Consider the following 19,581-nt stretch of genomic DNA (forward strand, 5'->3'; position numbering starts at 1 on the left):
AATTTTTATTGCTTTCATTATGTATTTTAATATAATATTTTATAGTTAAATGGGTTCAAATTAGGGATCAGGAGAAATAATTATAGTGTTTCTAAATGCAACAGTATTCACATTTTAGTTTTACACTTTTGAACTTTAAATTATACTCTATGTGACTGAAGAGAGACCTTTAAAATTGATTTGGTCTCATACGAAATCATTCATCAAGTTTAAGTCTGTCCTTTTTTGAAAGAAAACAAAGTGTTCCATTTTAAGAGTCAGAGAAAAATAAAGTTAATGAAAATGTACACCATTATGAATTTCTAAAGGTTTTATTTGATTATATTCCAGTGTTTCGATTTTAGAATTAAAACGTAGCCCATTGCCAAAATGCTTCTAGTTAGTCTTAAAAATTCACATAAGTATCATCTGTTCTCTTTCTTTGAACCAAGGTCTTTGTTACTTATGAACAAAAGAGGTGAAGAATAACCTTTATACACTCAATTCCCCTGAGCAAAGAGTATCTAAGAATCACAGAGTGAAGTGGGTTTGTTACTTGCATTTTTCTTTAATTAAGGTTAAGACAAGCCTATAAATTCATTATACTCATCATTTAAGCCAGATTTAAATACCACAACCCCCAGAGGTAGAAAAGAACACTTTGCATCTGCTCAGTATTCTAATAAATTCATTTTTAATTTAAATACATTTGCAAGAGGGCATTTTTTTCTGGAAAGTGCATTACAATTTGGGGACTTAAAAAAAACTTTTATTAAGCAGTTTTATTTTTACTAATATTCTCTTAGAAACATTATGTAGGCATAATATTTTATACTAATTTGACCGATTCTAGAAAATGGTTGCTGATTAATATTTGCATATATAAGTGTTCACTAATTTATTTTTATAATATATACGTACACATTTATATATTAGAATTATAAATTACACTGATCTATTTCTTATTCTATCCTTCTTTTCTATACTCCTTCACATATTTATTTTCTACTAAGTGTACATCTTTTTTTAAGTATTACTGAATTTATTTTGTTTTTAATATTTTTAAATATGGAGAGAAAACTGATGAATATATTTTTATTTAATATTTCATTTAAATGATTAAGAAGGAAATTTCAAAAATATGCTTATACAACTGCCAAAACACAAATATAAACATTTGTATCTTTTGATTTATCATGTAGGATTGCTGAAGAGCATCAGGATTTTTAGTCAATGTATATTTTCAGATTAAATGGTATTTAACCTCTGAGGGAAAAAACAAATTTCCTAGGCCAAGTGTAAATTGCATAGCTTTTCCAAATGCTATACAAGTTCTATGATTGACTTAGTATAAAATCAAGTTTCCATTTAAAAGCCAGCTGTAAACACATACATACAAAATTGCATATGTATTGTGTTTAACAGTCTTAGAAACAGCTTTCAGAAACGACCAAAGCTTTGAAAATTCCATTTAACCCAGAATGTCTGTTTTGGTCCAACAAATATGTTTAAATATTATCCTTTCTACTTCCTTTTTAGTATTCTCCATCTCATCCAGCTAAGATTTCATCGTCTAAATACAGCAAATATGTTATATTTCACCAGAAATGTACTTTTACATGAAATTCAAACAAAGAAATTAGGGAGAAAGTTTAAACACCTTGTCTTATTTTACTGCTCGTCTACCTGACTGATGTATTTCTCAAAGGCGCAATTTCTTTAACTCTAATGATGGTTAGTTCTAAGTATTTTGGGTTTTGGTCTTCATAATCCTTTCTTGCCACCTGTCCCAGTTAGTCACACGGAAGAAAAACTTACAACTTATACTACTGGGCTCAATGAGTGAATAGTTAGAGTACAAATACATATTTGATATAGGAATCTTGTTTACTTGTCCACCATTTAATGGAGTTACAAATATATTACTTATTTATCTTACAAAGTTATTCAGGAAAACTTAAATTCAGGCTGTTCCCCCTTACTACGCAGTCCAATCAAAAATATGTGTGGAGCTGAAATAGAAAATATTGACTTATATCATCTTTTAGGTAAGTGTAAGAACACAATACATGTGCACCCTCCTTATTATGCCATAGGTGTTTCATTTAAATGGTATTATCCTCCCCAATTTTTAATGATTCTAAAATATGACTACTTTTCTCACCCTGATTCCAATCAACCTCTCCAACACAATATCTCCCACACAAGTCATTCTACCTGGTATTTAATGAGCTAAAAACAAATACAGATAGGCAGTGGTAACTACTGTTTAAACAAACTATTCAATAAATCATTTTCTAACCCAAAGGAATAAAGTTCTTTGTAAATTATCTATTTATTTTTGAGTATAAATTCTTCAACGTAGGGTTTTGCTAAATCATGCTACGCAGCAGGCACCTTAGCCCAGGCATAGAGTTAAATGTGGGTGAGGAGGATAAGGGAAACAAACGCAGACAAACGTTAACCCTCCCCCCCATACTGTTGGATTTAATTCTATTCATCTGCTTCCAACTGCCAAAGGACAGTTAGGGAGACCCTGAAGCTAGAAGTAGGCTGAAATGTAAATATTGCCAAATTTTATGTTAAGCCTGACTGGTTCCTCATCCTTACTGGAGACAGCTAAGGAATAGGTGAAAGCAGGGTTACTTGTTGCAGCTCAAAACTCATTATTGCCAAGCATCATCCTTGACTGTATTGTAATGAAACCATGCTCATGAAGCCAAGGTCTTAGGTTCCAGTGAGCTAGTCAGTATCTTGCAGTCTCTGAGTTACAGCTTTATCTGCCTTCCTGCAAATATCTGTCCTTAGTCAGAAGAGAATCTATGTGTGAGTATGAGAATGAAATAATGTGGGCCCATGACAAGGACTGGAAAGCAATGCAATTCCATGTCCTACGGAGAGTGGAGGAAAAGCAACACCCTCACACATGCAGAGTCCCATACATATCCTGATAGAAAAGGGGATGACAGTCCCATGGCATTATGAAATATGAATTATTAACTAAAAGGCAAAGATAATATATACATTTAAGAATGGGATATTTTCCTTAGTAGAGAACAACAAACTATTTATATGATTTCTTTTATAAAGAAATAACACAATTTTAATTTTAAAAATTGGCAGTTTATTTCTTGTATAATCAAAAACCTCCCTATAGCTCTGCCAAATATACAATGAGAGCAGCAAATACTTTTGAAAAATGGTTACATTCTTATAACAACATGTGTTATTCATTATCTGAGAGAAGATATCTTTTTAAAAATATTTTTGCTTTAAAAATCTGTTTTCTGACTTTTTCAAAGTCAACTCCTTTTGTTATCAATAACAGAAAATTAATGATGCTATCTGGAAAGATATCTTAATGTATTAATGTATTTTTATTCATTTTTCAATCATAAAAGACATGTATAATCATTAAGATTTAAGGCTTCTAGACTACAGTATACAGAGGTCCAATAAATTACTGATATTGTTAATATCCCAGGTCAATGGATCAACTGCTAAATAAATTTATGTCTTCACACTCCTAATAAACACTATTTCCAAAACAATTTTCAGACAACTAAATTCAAGCTACAGATCAAAAATATTTCTTATTATAGCAATGGTTAAGGATAGGTATTAACACTCCCTAAATATACTCTACGTTATATATCACACAGCTTTACACTCAGTTGACACCTAATACTTATTTGATTAAAGTGAATATATAAAACAGAAAAAAATAAATTGAAGGTATAAAAGCTGGTAAGTCAGGTACCTTTTTAGAAGAGGTGAGTTACTGAATGCTAGCAGTAGCAAGGAAGACCAATGGAAAGAAAAAAGAGAGAAAACCCTCAAGAATTCTAACGAGGGTAAAAGGTCTGATGGTTCATTCCCATTACTTGCTGTATTTTGCCTTGTTTGAGAGAGTTCACAAAGTATAAGACAATAGCGCAAAGTCTGTGGTTTTTATGCTTTGCTGCTTTCTATTACATGCCTTAACCTTGTGACAGTGATCAAGTACATAGTAAATAAGTTTCAGTGCCTTTTTCTAGCCAACTGTGTGGTGTCAACTAGCTTTATTTTTCTCAAAAAGAAATGCAAAACATGGATTGGAAGAATAAACATAGTTAAAATGTCCATACTACCTAAAGCAATCTACAGATTCAATGCTATCCCAATCAGAATCCCAAGAACATTCTTCACAGATATTGAACAAACAATCCTAAAATTCATATGGGGCAACAAAAGACCGCGAATTGCTAAAGCAATCCTGAGCAAGAAAAACAAAGCCGGTGGAATCACAATCCCCGATTTCAAAACATACTACAAAGCTACAGTGATCAAAACAGCATGGTACTGGTACAAAAACAGGTCCACAGATCAATGGAACAAAATTGAAAGCCCAGAGATAAAACCACACATCTATGGACAGCTAATCTTTGACAAAGGAGCAGAGGGCCTACAATGGAGAAAAGAAAGTCTCTTCAACAAATGGTGCTGGGAAAACTGGACAGCCACATGCAAAAGATTGAAAATTGACCAGTCTTTTTCACCACACACAAAAATAAACTCAAAATGGATCAAAGACCTAAAGATTAGGCCTGAGACAATAAGTCTTTTGGAAGAGAATATAGGCAGTACACTCTTTGACATCAGTTTCAAAAGAATCTTTTTGGACACTGTAACTCCTCAGTTGAGGGAAACAATAGAAAGAATAAACAAATGGGACTTCATCAGACTAAAGAGCTTCTTCAAGGCAAGGGAAAACAGGATTGAAACAAAAAAACAGCTCACTAATTGGGAAAAAATATTCACAAGCCACTTATCTGACAAAGGGTTAATCTCCATAATATACAAAGAACTCACACTGCTTAACAACAAAAAAACAAACAACCCGATCAAAAAATGGGCAGAGGACATGAACAGACATTTCTCAAAAGAAGATATGAATATGGCCAAGAGACACATGAAAAGATGTTCATCATCGCTAATCATCAGGGAAATGCAAATCAAAACTACACTAAGATATCACCTTACACCCATTAGATTGGCAAAAACATCCAAAACCAAGAGTGACAAATGTTGGAGAGGTTGTGGAGAAAAAGGAACCCTCATACACTGTTGGTGGGAATGCAAACTGGTACAGCCACTATGGAAAACAGTATGGAGATTTCTCAAAAAGTTAAAAATAGAAATACCCTATGACCCAGCCATCCCATTACTGGGTATCTATCCTAAGAAGCTGATATCAGAAATCTCAAGAGTCCGTTGCACCCCTATGTTCATCGCAGCATTATTTACAATAGCCAAGATGTGGAACCAGCCTACATGCCCAGAAACTGATGATTGGATAAAGAAGATGTGGTATATATACACAATGGAATACTACTCAGCCATAAAAAAAGACAAAATTGGCCCATTCACAACAACGTGGATGGACCTCGAGGGTATTATGTTAAGCGAAATAAGCCAGTCAGAGAAAGACGAACTCTATATGACTCCACTCATAGGTGGAAATTAGTATATTGATAAGGAGATCTGATCGGTGGTTACCAGGGAAAAGGGGGGGTGGGGGGAGGGCACAGAGGGGGAAGTGGTGTACCCACAACATGACTAACAAAAATGTACAACTGAAATCTCACAAGGTTGTAATCTATCATAACATTAATAAAAAAAAAGAAAAAAATAAAAAAAATAAAAAAAAAAAGAAATGCAAAAATTTGGAGGTTAAAACAAAGCTGGGTTATGGGGCCAACCCGGTGGCCGAGTGGTGAAAGTTCTGCTCACTCCCTTTGGCAGCCAGGGTTCACGGGTTCAGATCCCAACAGTGGACGTAGTCCACTCATCAGTCATGCTGTGGAGGCACCCACATATAGAAACTAGAGGAAGACTGGCACAGATGTTAGCTCAGGGCTAATCTTCCTCACTAAATAAATAAAGAGATAAATGAACAAATAAATGAATAAATAAATAAATAAAATCTGGGTAAATACTGTGTTTACAGAAATAAGCATCAAGATTGATATAATAAAAGTATCTTGAAAAGAATGCATTTCAAAATATTTCCATAAGATATATCTAACAAAGATTAAGGAAGGGTCTCCAAAACATATAGGGTTTTTTTTTAGATTACATATAAGCACATCTCCAACCCGATTTCAAAGGCCCACTTTTTCTGTCTTCTTGAGATCTTGGAGATGTTCTAGATGAGATATTTTAGTTATGGTAAAAGAAAACAACCTTATCTAGTTTAAGGAAAAAGGGGGAGATCAATTTAAAGTTACTATCAAGTTCCGGGAGTATCTTAAGGACTCATTGGCAGGAATGCAACCAGTCTTCTGAAGCAGACTGGAACCTGGAAATGAACAGTCTTTCTCTGCTTTCCATGTCTGTTTCAGTGTCTTGGCTCCATTCTGCTGTCTGCATAGCTCTCTCTGACTTCAGACCACAGGGAAAAATATGGCTGTGTTCTGGTACTTAAGTGGGCAAGAAATTAACTGATACAGAAACTGAATTCCCTTAGCCACAATTTCAAATCCTCACGGGAAGAGAGTCTGATTGACCCACTCCGCCCTGACTATGCAGATAGTGAAAGAAGTAAATAGGGTACCTGTGTAAGCTGCTCTCACGAATCATAGAAATTAAAGTGATTTCACGCAAAACAAATAACAAGACAACACACTATAACTTGCTAATTAGAGATGAAAATAAGGATGGAAAGTCTTTTAAAAACAAAAATGATTTAGTAAGTTCCTGAAAACAGAAGTAAATTCCAGAATGAAATTTAAGATCTCTATCCATAATGCTTCTCCAAACACATTATAGGTTTGGGTCATTCTTAAAAGAAGGGAAGTCACACACCTCTGTAAGAAGTTGCTCGATGAATTGCAGTTACATAAATATATCTGAGGGCCACATAATCCATAGGATAGGTTAATGAAAGTTTACTATTCACTCATATGATTCAACTTATTGGACATGATAGCATGATCTGAAATAACTAGATTTCCTTTACATGGACTCTACTTATTGCAATGCATCAATATTGGACAGGTCATGTATTTTGGAGAGAAGCTACTAAAAGCACAAATGAATCATAATGTAGCTGTCAGGAGGAATGAATTTTTAAATTAAATGAAGAGCTTTTAGCAAATTCTAAGGCATAGTTAGAAATAATGGCTTAGTCAATATAGTAGTATTATGAAGATGTCACCTAGTAGTCCCTACTTTCAGGGCCTACTAAGAAAAGTAGTCATGACATCACACTGAGTTCATCAAGAAACAGAGAATGGGATACCTGGAGAGTTCTGTCTTTGGGCCACTTCTTGATCTAACTCTTTTCACCCTCCCTTGATTATTTTATCTAATCCCCAAAGGTATACTTGTCATTTTGATGCTGATGCCTCGTAGATATCTATCTATAGTATAAGACTGTCTACTCCTCTAATTTAATATTTTATTCTAATCCCATATTTATCTCCACACTACACTATAGGTCCCATGAGGGCAAGAACCATGTGTGATTTATTTGTATGCATATGTCTAGTATCTAAAGCAGTACACACTAAATACACATTAACTCAGTGCATTTTCTCTAAGCCTTTAGTGTTACTGCCACTGGAATGCCCTTTTCTTCCACCCACCCACCTTGTGACCCCTACTCATTTCTCACAATTCAATTCAAGCACCTTTTTGATGGAAGCTTTCCTGAATCCTTCAGAATTAGCCATTCCTTTCTTTGTCCAGCACCCACGCCTACCGTTAACACAAGACCATATCTTCATTCTGATTCTGGGCTCCTATTTCTGTCTTAGTAATTATAAAATTTTATGTATGTGCATATATATTACATATATTACATATACACACATCCATATCAGTACTTATGTATTACACATCTGTAATTCTCTACAAGACTGCGTGATTGTTGAAGTCAAGGACAATAGGTTACTTGCTATGGTGTCCTTGGGCTAAGATGATTTGTTGAGTGAATGAATATGTCATGATTAGAAATGGTTATTTTCCAAAGGAACAAAAGATAAATGAAACAAAAGATGCTATTAATAATAAAAAAATCCCTATTAGAGTTATCTTTAAATAAGTAGATGAAAATAGAGATATGTACATGAGTTAGTACAAAGTTTATATGAACTTTTAGAGATGCTACTTAGCAACCAACAATCACTTTTTTAAAGAAACAACTTATTTCCTTTCCAAGTAGAAACCTTGGTCTTCCTTATTTTATCCCTTCCCAAATCCGTTCATTCTATTAACTTATTTTTTACTTCAAAATGATTCCTATAAAAGTAGAATATTCAACAGTATGGACCATGTTGCTCAAAGATCTGTATGCCACTTTCATGTTTCTAAAGATTAAAAACCGACTAAAGTCTACTTTTGATAATTCTATCCTGTTACCTTATAAGAGCTTAAGAATTATAGAATTATAATGTATATATTAAGACACTTTTATGTTGCTTATTTCAAAGACTGTCACTTTCAATACTCATGACTATTTTTTGTTAATCCAGTGAAATCTAGTTCCATATATAGCAAACAAAACAAAGAAAACACAAAAGGAAAAACAAAGATCTTATATTGTTCTTTTTAAATTTTCTCATATTAATCTTCTCGAATAGACAATTTAAGCTCTTTCTTTCCCCAGATTCATAATTCAGCTCTCAGTTAGCTTTCCTTTTCTACAACATCATTGAGCTTCTTGGCATTTCTAACTAAATCTACAAATCAGCTCATATACCATCAAGATTTTATTTTAATGCTGAAGAATAAAATCTATTTTAAAATAATCAGTCGAGACAGGTTAAAGCTGGGGCCGGCCCGGTGGCGCAGCAGTTAAGTTCACATGTTCTGCTTCAGCAGCCCGGGGTTCGCCAGTTGGGATCCTGGGTGCGGACCCACACACCTCTGGTCAAGCCATGCTGTGACAGGCATCCCACATATAAAGTAGAGGAAGATGGGCAAGGATGTTAGCTCAGGGCTAGTCTTCCTCGGCAAAAAAAAGGAGGAGGATTGGCAGCAGATGTTAGCTCAGGGCTGATCTTCCTCAAAAAAAAAAAAAAGAATTTAAAATAAAAAGACAGGTTAAAGCTTGCAAGGAAATTTTAATAATTAATACTCAAATGCATTTCTTTGAAGTGGCTGTTCTAGAATAGCTTGTATGTGTTCCTTGTTGAAACAATAGTCCAAAATAGAAAAAAAAGTAAGTTCTTTTTAGGCATACTTATTCTAGGATTTAGAGAACTTTTATTATCTACTTTTGATTAAAAAATGTCATAAATAAACATCATAATTATTAAAATGTTTTGACACATAACTCACAGAAGCAGAGCTCTGACAGAGCAGTAGAATATGGAAACGCCTTCTTCTTTCCCACACCAAGCCTAAGATGACAGTCATTTTAAAAACAGATACCATAAGCCTCATAGTGTTAAGTTTTGAGGTGGTTCATTTTCTGAGGTTATTACCATTTCTAGACATACTTATTACATTCAACATATTTAAAAATCACTGTTTTTTTACTACTTATCTAAGTACAGAATTATGAAAATTATCATAATTCTCTAAATAATTTACTATCCACTTCCACTAAATAGTTTACTGTATTACTATTCAAAACATTTTTGATTTATACAGGACAAGAAGTATGTAAATATTGTTGAAAACAAGATCAAACATATTCTAGAGTTGCTATTATTTAAAATATATCCTATTAATTCTTGTACAGAGAGTAACTTCTTTTTTTTGAGGAAGATTAGCCCTGAGCTAACATCTGCTGCCAATCCTCCTCTTTTTGCTGAGGAAGACTGGCCCTGAGCTAACATCCATGCCCACCTTCCTCTACTTTATATATGGGACGCCTACCACAGCAGGCTTGCCAAGTGATGCCATGTCCACACCTGGGATCCGAACTGGCAAACCCCAGGCCCCCGAAGCAGAACATGTAAACTTAACCACTGTGCCACCAGGCCGGCCCAAGAGTAAATTCTTAATTATACAAAAGAACACCTCCCCATCTCACTTTCTCAAAGTCCCTGTGAAATTCAGATTTTCCTCTAGCTATTGTGGTTAGAGTAAACTTAAGAAACTGTAGGCATTAAGCACTAATAGCCTGTTTAACACAGAAAGGGTAAATGAGAGCCAAAACATGTTTGTAAAAGGCCTGGTCGCCTCTGGATAACTACGTACATACATATGTGCATTCATGTGCATGTGAATACTGATCTGTGTAAGTACTTGTAATTTCCTGTGAGTCTACTTTAAATGATTCATAGATTTTCAAAAACAGATGTCATTTTTTTTCTAAAAATAATAGTATTAGTCTCATTATGGCAATATGAAATAGTCTAAAAGTTCCAAAGTGACAGAAAAAGGGCAGAAAAGGAGATGCCTAGCTAAAGTTACCAATTCTTATCTGATTAGTCTTCTGACTCTCCTAGTGCCCAGCCTAACAGTTTTCTTTTGGCCTGCAGTTCAGAGAAAGGCAAACTTGCCAGATGTCATGCACTACACCCTGACAGAATCTTCTATCAATCTTCGAGTAACAGTAGCTACTCTAAACTCAAGATGTCAACCATGATGGAATTGCTACTCTTGTTCTTTTCCTGGGTGTGCCTCAGTATCTCTTATCTTCTCTACAGTCATGGTCCCTGCTGAGCAGAAAAGCATAGCCATCACGTCCAAGCAAGCTGGTATGTCTTTATGCATTATGATACCACCGTCCATTCACAAAGAAGAAAAGAGAAATAAAGAAATGGCTTTACCCGCAGAAAGGAGAGGTCCCGGTTGTGCTCGATGCTGGTTATCTCCAGGTTGCCCATGACTACCTCACAGTTCTCATAGTATTTGCGCAAGGCTCGATACTGCTGCTCCAGATCAGAGAGAGAGCTCAGCTTATTCTCTGTTCCTGCACACACTGCCAAGACAAGAAGATACACGGGGAGTTACGTAACCTCTATATGACATGCACAATGACAATATCGCTCAACTCTCTCTGCCACAACACTCAACTCCAATTCTCTGAATTAAACTAATTTGACTGTCATTAAGACCCATAACCCATTCACTGATAAATATCTTTACTTTTATTTTTTCCAGATTTATTGAGATATAATTAACATATTACACAATTTTAAGGTGTACAACATGTGGATTTGATACACTTATATATTGCAAAATGATGACCAGCATAGCCTTGGCTAACATCTCCATCATGTCACATAACTTCCATTTCCTTTTTTTTGTGGTGAGAACATTTAAGATTTACTCTCTTAGAAACTTTTAAATATGTAATATAGTAATGTTAACTATAGTCACCATCTTGTACATTAGATCCCCAGAACTTATTCATCTTATAACTGGAAATTTGTACTCTTTGACCAACATCTCTCCATGTGCCCCATCCCACAGCCCCTGGGAACTACCATTCTTTTCTCCATTTCTAAGAGTCTGGCTTTTTAAGATTCCGCGTATAAGTGATAGCATACATCTATATTCACAAATTGCATGTACTAACCACAGAGAGTAGGAAGGCATGAGCTCCACAGAAACACAGAGCAAAGAGAATAAACTTAATCACATTTGCTGTGAGCATAAAAAACACATAAATACACTTAATTTCATGTAAACAAGATTTTCTTTCAGACTTACAATTTACTCTATTTTCTAATAGGTAAGCCTACATATGTAAATTGAATCAAAATCAAAACATGATAAAAGTAACAACTTTATTTTTTAAAATGGTATTTTTCTATTGCAAAATAAGCTGTTGTTATTGAGTAAATTTTCAACATAATTAAAACTTGTGCCTTTAAGTCCTCAAAAATACTACCTTTTAAAATACAAATATTCTCTAACTTAGACTGAAACATTTATAAACGCACACTACAAACAGACTATGTAATAAAATATAAACATTTATTGACATCAACTGGGTCATCACTACATATCTTTCCTAGTGTTCTGAGAAATAATGGACTATTAATAAATTATCTTAGTCTGACCTCTTGGGGGGGTCGTTTCTCAAATCTGTTCATATGTGAGCACATCAGCATATACAAATGTGTGTTTTTTAGGTTGTGTGTGTGTTGATATTTTTCCTGTCTTCTAGAAGTCAGAGTTTTAGTTAGTTCTCATGTTTTGTATTCTTGCCTGAATGAAATCCTTACTATTTAATGCACCAACTCTAATCTTCAACAGAATGAAAAAATATATTATGAATCTTATAATAATAGTACATAAAGTTAAAAAAATGGACTGTTAATAGATCTTCTTTGAGTAAGTTACATAACATACACCAAGTTTACGGCAAGATATAAAGTGTTAACTTAGAAGACCCTGGAAACAGAGCTTAGCGATAATGTCATATATACGTTCATGTGTAACGCACACAGAAATGACAAAGAAGTCATCATGCCTGATGTGGTGTTCAAGGGAATGGATTTCGGAGTAGAAAAGAAAAAATCTAGATGGGCATGTTCGAATAATTGGGGCCACTTTAAAGCCTGCTTTTGCTTACTGACACAACACAATAACAAAAGTCTTGAGGAATAATGTAGAATGTAGAGGGAGCATGACCCTACTGCCACCTCGATGTTGGACTTCTAGCCTTCAGAACTGTCAAAGAACAAATTATGGTTGTTTTCAGTCACCTGGTTTGTTGTACTTTGCTATGGAAGCTCTAGAAAAACCATACATAATCTTCAGACTATTTCTCTCGAAACCTCACATTTAAAGAAATTTTTAAAATCACTTCCTGCTTCCAAGGTCCTATCAGCTTATCACCTCCAAGTTACTCTCCTCTTTCTCTCTTCCGAATGCAGAGTCTCTCATATACCATGCTGGAATTCATCTGTTGCCCCAGAGAACGCAGTTTTTGTAGAACGATAAGGATGGATGCAAAGACTTCTAGAATCCTCAATATCCTTTCTTCTCTTCCTTCACAATAATAGACTACACAATTTTAGCTGGGCGTGTAGCCACCCCAAATAAAAATTCTCTGCCTCCCTTGAGATAAGCTTAACAAGGGACTAAGTTCTGACATGTTGTATGACACCTTACTAGAACTTTATTTAAAACATTTTTGGAGCCCAACGTTTCCTCCTTTCTTCTTTATCCCTTCCTTCCATCTGCCACCTGGAATGCAGATGCGATGGCTAAAACCGGAACCACCATCTTGGACCATAAGAAGGAGAGATATACCCTAGAGATTGGCTGAGAAATGAGCTAAAAGGAACAGGATCTTCAAACAATCAAGGTTTTATGTTGTTTTATCATCGTTAACATCAAGATAATGGCGAATTTTGGTCCCAGCTGCTAAAATATTACACATAGGAGGGATTAAATTCCAGTTAAGTTATGAGCTTTGACCTTACATAACTTTAACTATTCTATCTAGTTGTTTGACTGAATTTACATAAATCATAATGAAACTACAAAATCGTTTTTGGTCGTCTGAACATGTTATTAATTCTGTGAAAGTTTCCTTTATTACTAAAACTAACAAACACTAAAAAACAATTCTATTGATAAGTACAATAATATTCAACATAAGCAGGAGAACAAGTAGCAATTGACTCACGTACGTGACCCTTATCAAGATCAAAGTCCAGCTCTTTTTTTCAACATGCTCTGGAGACTGGCTACAAAACACCCTTAATCCATGATCTTTATTTTATTGCCTACAACAAATTTATAGCAAAATATTTATAAAATTATAAAATGTCTGTTGAGAAAAGGTACTTCTCTATGGGTTTATGAAATATAGATTTAATTATTATAAATTCCAGTGAGGATCAAGCTTATATTTTAATGCAACTGCTGCTGGGGGCAACTAAACATTGATGAGTAAACTTGCTGCACCATTTCTAAAACCTATACAATGCCACATCACAATATATGTACAATTTATGTTGTACAAGTTTCCTCGAATTGGAAATAAAATCCATACTTTACTATCAATATATAAAAATCAATATGTAAAGCTAAATGAAAGTGTTCTAAATTAGTTAGTGTATTCTGACATTTTTTATGGAAGCTTAAACAAATTTTGGGAGAAACATCTGTTATTATAACTGTAATACCTATGTATTTTGCATATTTCTTATTCTGCATATTTCAAAAAGGTATGTAGTATGAAATTATTATTATTAATTATTATTGAAATAATCTGTTTATATAAGAAACCAACAAAGGCTGTAAATTCTTTGATGACAAGTACAAAATAGTAATCATCACTTTGCCTCTGCTGAGCTATATAGCACAGGGCTTTGCAAGAAATTAGCAATTAATAATATGTATTTAATCGCTATAAAAACAATTATAATACATATTCAGAAAATGACCCTCAATTCAGAAAAGTTTCCGCTGCTCAATAAATGATCTGCTGTGTTTTGTATATACTATATGAAAACAGAAAATTGGAATAAATATGTTTAAAAATTTTTCTCAACAACAAAAATCTTCCAATAAACAGAAAACTGATCCATAAGAATACTCTATCCTCCAAACATTCTGGTCTTTGGAGTTTTTACCACACAGAGTACCATTTGGGAAATATTACTGTCTCAGTGATGCTTTCTTGTATATTAATGTTTGATTCAAACTATCTGTAATCAGTAATACATTCCTCATAACTTTCATCTTGAAAGACAAACTTGATTTTAAAAGAATTAGCTTGGATAGATGTTTAAAAATCGTGTATTTCTCTTCATGAAGACTTCACCGAATGCCTCACAACTTCTATTTGTCAATCGATTTTACAATCAGGCAATGTATACAAGACAATGCTTAAACCATCAAGTTTCATTGATTTCACAAAGCTGTTTATCAAACAAAATTGAAAAATCTTTTTCACCAGCCAAAACAAGTCTAATAAAATTCGGCACCCTTTGCCAACCCTATTATGAAGTCTTTTAACTATAAGCTCACTATAGTTCAAGCTTCAAAAATCCTGAATTTACATGTGCTCCCTAGAGTTTTCATTCCAACTGTAACTCCAGGAAGAAAGCTGTATGTGAGGCTTTAATAAAATCACCAATTATTCTATATGGTATTGATTCCACTACAAATGTAGCTCCAGTTGCAAACAGGGGCTTTTTATTCTTCTTGACTTAAGATTGGCATCCAACAGTGAGTGAACTACAGAAGCCTCATTCAGTCAAAAATTAAGAATATAATTAGGAGTTTGTAGCAATATAAAAAGGTTGGTTAACAAAATTATTCATTTGATTCATGGGGAAAATAGAAGCAAAATGAAGAAACAGTAACAGTACTCATATTAATACTGAAAATCAATTATTGCCTCCAGGCTTGTTATGTCTGTGCAAACCAGCGCTCCACTTGTTCACACAAGAAAGACCAGAGGGAAAAAAGGAATTAAATCAAATCTTTGCCTAACTTTCAAATCAAATGCCTATGTGAGACACAAATTAAGAAATGAATAATTATTTATTTAGCATCTACTGTTGATCTAGTGGCACGGAAAAACACATATTGATTAAAATGGCCAAGGTCTTTTATAAGGGCTTGTGTGATTGTACACGCACATGTAAGGAGAACAGGAAGTAGAATAGATAAGCCATGTACACACTGTGTGTGCATAATTCAGGGACTATCTGAAAAATATTTGGTAACCTGATAAAAATTCACTAATGTTTCTATCTGATGTACCACTAATAAGTATTTTCTCTTTCAGAAATGTTAACATAATAAATATGCTATAGTTTGATGCACATTGTTGGGTATTTCAAAATCTGGAGCCGTAGTAAACCTCAAAATATAAAATACTTAAAGAGAATGTGAAACGCTGACTCATCTCATCCTGGTTTCCATTGGGTCAGGCAATGGGCAGGACCGTCCAGATTCTGGCCACAGCCTCCTTTGCTAATGTGGCATGGCCCAGGCTCCCGGGAGTGCTACCCATTTGAAGATGTGACCTTCAACCACTATTGCCAGAGACTGAGTTTGGAGGCAAAGGAAGGGGTGTCTTAAAAACACACGCATGAAGATTCTCAGGTTTAGTTTCCTAAGTGTACTATATCGCAGATAAAAACTTAGGACTCCCTTGACAATTTTAGCTTGTGTCTGAAGTCTCATTAATTTGAAGGAAGATCTGATAGTCGTATTCTTTAGAAGGAGCTTTAAAGAATATTTGGTTGATTATACAATTCTGAGCATTATACAATTCTGAGCAAGTAGAAAGAAAAAAAGGATAAATTTAAGTTAATTGGATAATTGTTACACGGACATGGCAGGTTTTGGCAGCTTTTTGTTCAAAATACAACCTGGAATGTGGCGAACTCACCACTTCCACTACTCTAGACATTCGATCCGAGCCCCCGCTCCCTCTGCCGTGCGCTTTGACGGCAGCCGCCTCACCGACTGACTTCGTGGATTTCCCGCTAGGCCCGTCAGTTTCTTTTCTGCAGAGGCCAGAATGCTCTTTTTAAAAACACAAATGGTTCACTTCACTCCCTTACTGAAAACAATCCTTGGCTCCTAATCACACTTAGTATAAAATGCAAACATCTTACAATAGCCCGTAAGAACGTATATTCAGCTCTTTGCTCAAACGTCCTTCTTTCAGAAAAGCCTTCTTCCACCACCTGACCTGCAATAGGCACCAGTGGCCCACACATCGTGCTCCGCCTGTTTTATCTTCTTTGTTTTTGTTTTACTGCTATCTGAAATTGCATTATACACTTGCTTATTTACTTGTTTATTACCTGTCTTTGCATTAGAATGAAAGCCCCATAGGAGGCAGGACCCGTGTCTATTCAACACCCAGGCACAGTAGACTCTCAGACAATGTTTGTTGAATAAATAAATGGACTTTGGAGTCATTGAGACGCATCACTGAGACAGAATCAAATGCTGGCCCCTCCAGTTTCAAAAGCTGGATGAACTTGAGCAAGTCACTTCACCCCTTGGAGTCTCCATTTCTGTAACTACAGTGGGATCTTGTATTGAGTGTTCTTAATAAACCCAGTTTAGAGGTTGAGAACACACAGCTGAGAGCCAGATCTCCAGGTTGAAAATCTAGCTTGATCACTGTTCTAAAATGTAATCCTGGGCAAGTTACTCAGACTCTCTGTCATTTTGTCTCCTCATCTGTAAACCTCATCTGTAACCGCAACCACCTCATAGGCTGTTGTGAGGATTAAATCAGTCAATACATGTGACTTGCTCTGCACAATGTCTGATTCATTGACAGAGTTCAAACGATGTTAGCTATTGCCATTTATTCAAATATATAGGATGCGTGCACTCTGCAACATATTAAATCAAATTAAAATATTAGGCTCGCATGGTGATGTACTGAAATCAGTCTGATATAAAGCAAGGGATGCTGGGCAGAGAAGGTGAGGCGGACACTCCGCTGCTCCAACACTCTCTAGCTGTGTGAACTTGAGCAATTATCTTCTTTTCATTGGATCCAATTTTCTCTTTTCTCAAACAAGGGGTCTTTATGTTTCCTTTTAGCTCAAAAATTCTGTGCTTGAATTTATTTCTAAAATATTTACTTTAAGCCTACTCTAGACTATGTAATGGGCTGCATTCCATGGACGCTCTTGAGGAGGTCACACCACGGCAACATCGCATAAAGTTATAAAGTTGAATGGACACTTATCAAATGACCCAGCAATCCCATTTGTAGGTACATCCCTAGATAAAGAAAAAATTATGTTCACATAAAACACTAAGGTTTAGGGGCCGGCCCAGAGGTGTATTGGTTAAGTTCGTGTGCTTTGCTTCTGCAGCCCGGGGTTCACAGGTTTGGATCCCAGGTGTGGAACTAGCACTGCTCATCAAGCTATGCTGTGGCAGCATCCCACGTACAAAATAGAGAAAGATGGCCATAGGTGTTAGCTCAGGGACTATCTTCCTCAAGCAAAAAAAGAGGAGGATTGGCAACAGATGTTAGCTTCAGGCCAATCCTCCTCACAAAAGAGAGAGAGAAATAAAAATGTTTATAGGAGCTCTACTCAAATTCACCAAAAATTGGAAATAACTCACATGTCCCCTGATGAGTGAGTGATAAACAAACTGTGGTATATCTATTCAGCAATAAAAATGAATAGATGATTGATAGATCAACATAGAAGATCCCCAAAGGCATTATGCTGACTAAAAGAAGCCAGACTCAAAAGGCAACACACTGGATGATTCCATTGATATGATGTTTTGGAAAAAGACAAAATTACAAGGATAGAGAACAGATCAGTGGTTGCTAGTGGATGGGAGGACATGAGAGACTAAAAGGTCATGAGTGCGATTTGGGAGATGGCCAAACTGTTCTGCCTGCTGACCGTGATGGTGCTTACCTAGATTTATACAATTAAAACTCAGAGAAGTACACACCAGAAAAAGTCAATTTTATTGTATGTAAATTTAAACACACCCACACTCAGGTTGGCTTTTATGTCTAACGAAGTAAAATACGTATGTAAATCATAAAACACCGTATTTGTTCCTAAGTATTTTATGCTTTTGTCTTCTTATGAATAATTTTTGTTACATTTTTGAATTGGTTATTATTGTTACATATTTTTTTAAAATCCTGATGACTCTTGTATGTTTCTCCCCCCAAATTTAGTTACGTTGCTAAATCCTTGTCATTTCCAATTAGTTTTCTTCAGTGAGTTTCTTGATTTATCTAATCTTTAATTATATTATTTTATTTTGTTTTCTTGGCCAGTGCTCATCAGAAATTCTAGGATAACTTTTTCAACTAATAGGTATAGCAGTCATTACTAGTTTTTCCTAATCCTAACATAAATGTTTTCCTTAGTTCAGCTTATATTTTATCATGTTATGTGTTTTAGAGTCTGACTTTACTAGGGCTTTGATTTCAGATTTGAGTGTTGAAGTGTATCATGTACTTTTTGCTATTTTTGAGAAGTTTTTCTTTACTTATTAAAGTGAAATATTCATTAATGAGTTCCAAATATTGAACCATTCTTGTATTCCTGGAATGAATGATATTTAGTCATGCATTATCCCATTACTATATTTCTGAGTTTTATTGCTCTTATTTTGTTTGTATTTTTTAATATTAAAAAAATACCTATCAATGTTTTAAAAATATTTTTACCAGATGCAATTATGCCCAAATGATAAATAATGGAAATGGGCTTATATTTCATAAATTTTGTATTCTATATAATTAAATTTAAAGGAATTAAGGAAAAAAATTAACACCAAAATAGGAAACTTGTTTTGTAATTTACATTACATAAAACTGGAAATAAAATATTTGCAATGTAAAAATCAGTATCCTTTTTAAAAAAAATAAGTGAACTCTAGTGCATTTTCTGAATCTTTATTTTCTACCACTGTTTTATTGACTCCCAAAGTGATAAGACAGGAAATCTGCTGAAATTAACTAACACACTTTCTAAATGATTCTTGAGCCAAATGAAAAGGGCATTTGGCATCGCAACCCTTCGCTAATAGAGTTGTAGCTAGGAAGACAGAGGCGTTCTGTACCCCAGACCGGGGAAAGGCAAGTCCGCAGGCTGTATATACCGCCACATGTTAATCCATCTAACATTTAATTAATCTGTATTGTACTCTTTTGTTTGCTTACAATAGTCTCTA

At 34.8% G+C, this 19,581-nt stretch overlaps 1 protein-coding gene across 6 annotated transcripts in view; it reads right to left on the reverse strand.

Annotated features, from left to right (window-relative positions):
* The window catches only part of ERBB4 (erb-b2 receptor tyrosine kinase 4), a 1,102,331-nt gene that overhangs the window by 695,027 nt on the left and 387,723 nt on the right, over positions 1 to 19,581 (reverse strand). For all 6 annotated transcript variants that reach the window (XM_023644065.2, XM_023644064.2, XM_001488767.6 and 3 more), the window contains exon 2: positions 10,746 to 10,897. In XM_023644065.2, the coding sequence (XP_023499833.1) occupies positions 10,746 to 10,897 (152 nt within the window). The remainder of the gene's footprint in view (positions 1 to 10,745; positions 10,898 to 19,581) is intronic.

The sequence above is a fragment of the Equus caballus genome, chromosome 6 (assembly GCF_041296265.1).
Source record: "Equus caballus isolate H_3958 breed thoroughbred chromosome 6, TB-T2T, whole genome shotgun sequence".
Classification (NCBI taxonomy): Eukaryota; Metazoa; Chordata; class Mammalia; order Perissodactyla; family Equidae; genus Equus; species Equus caballus.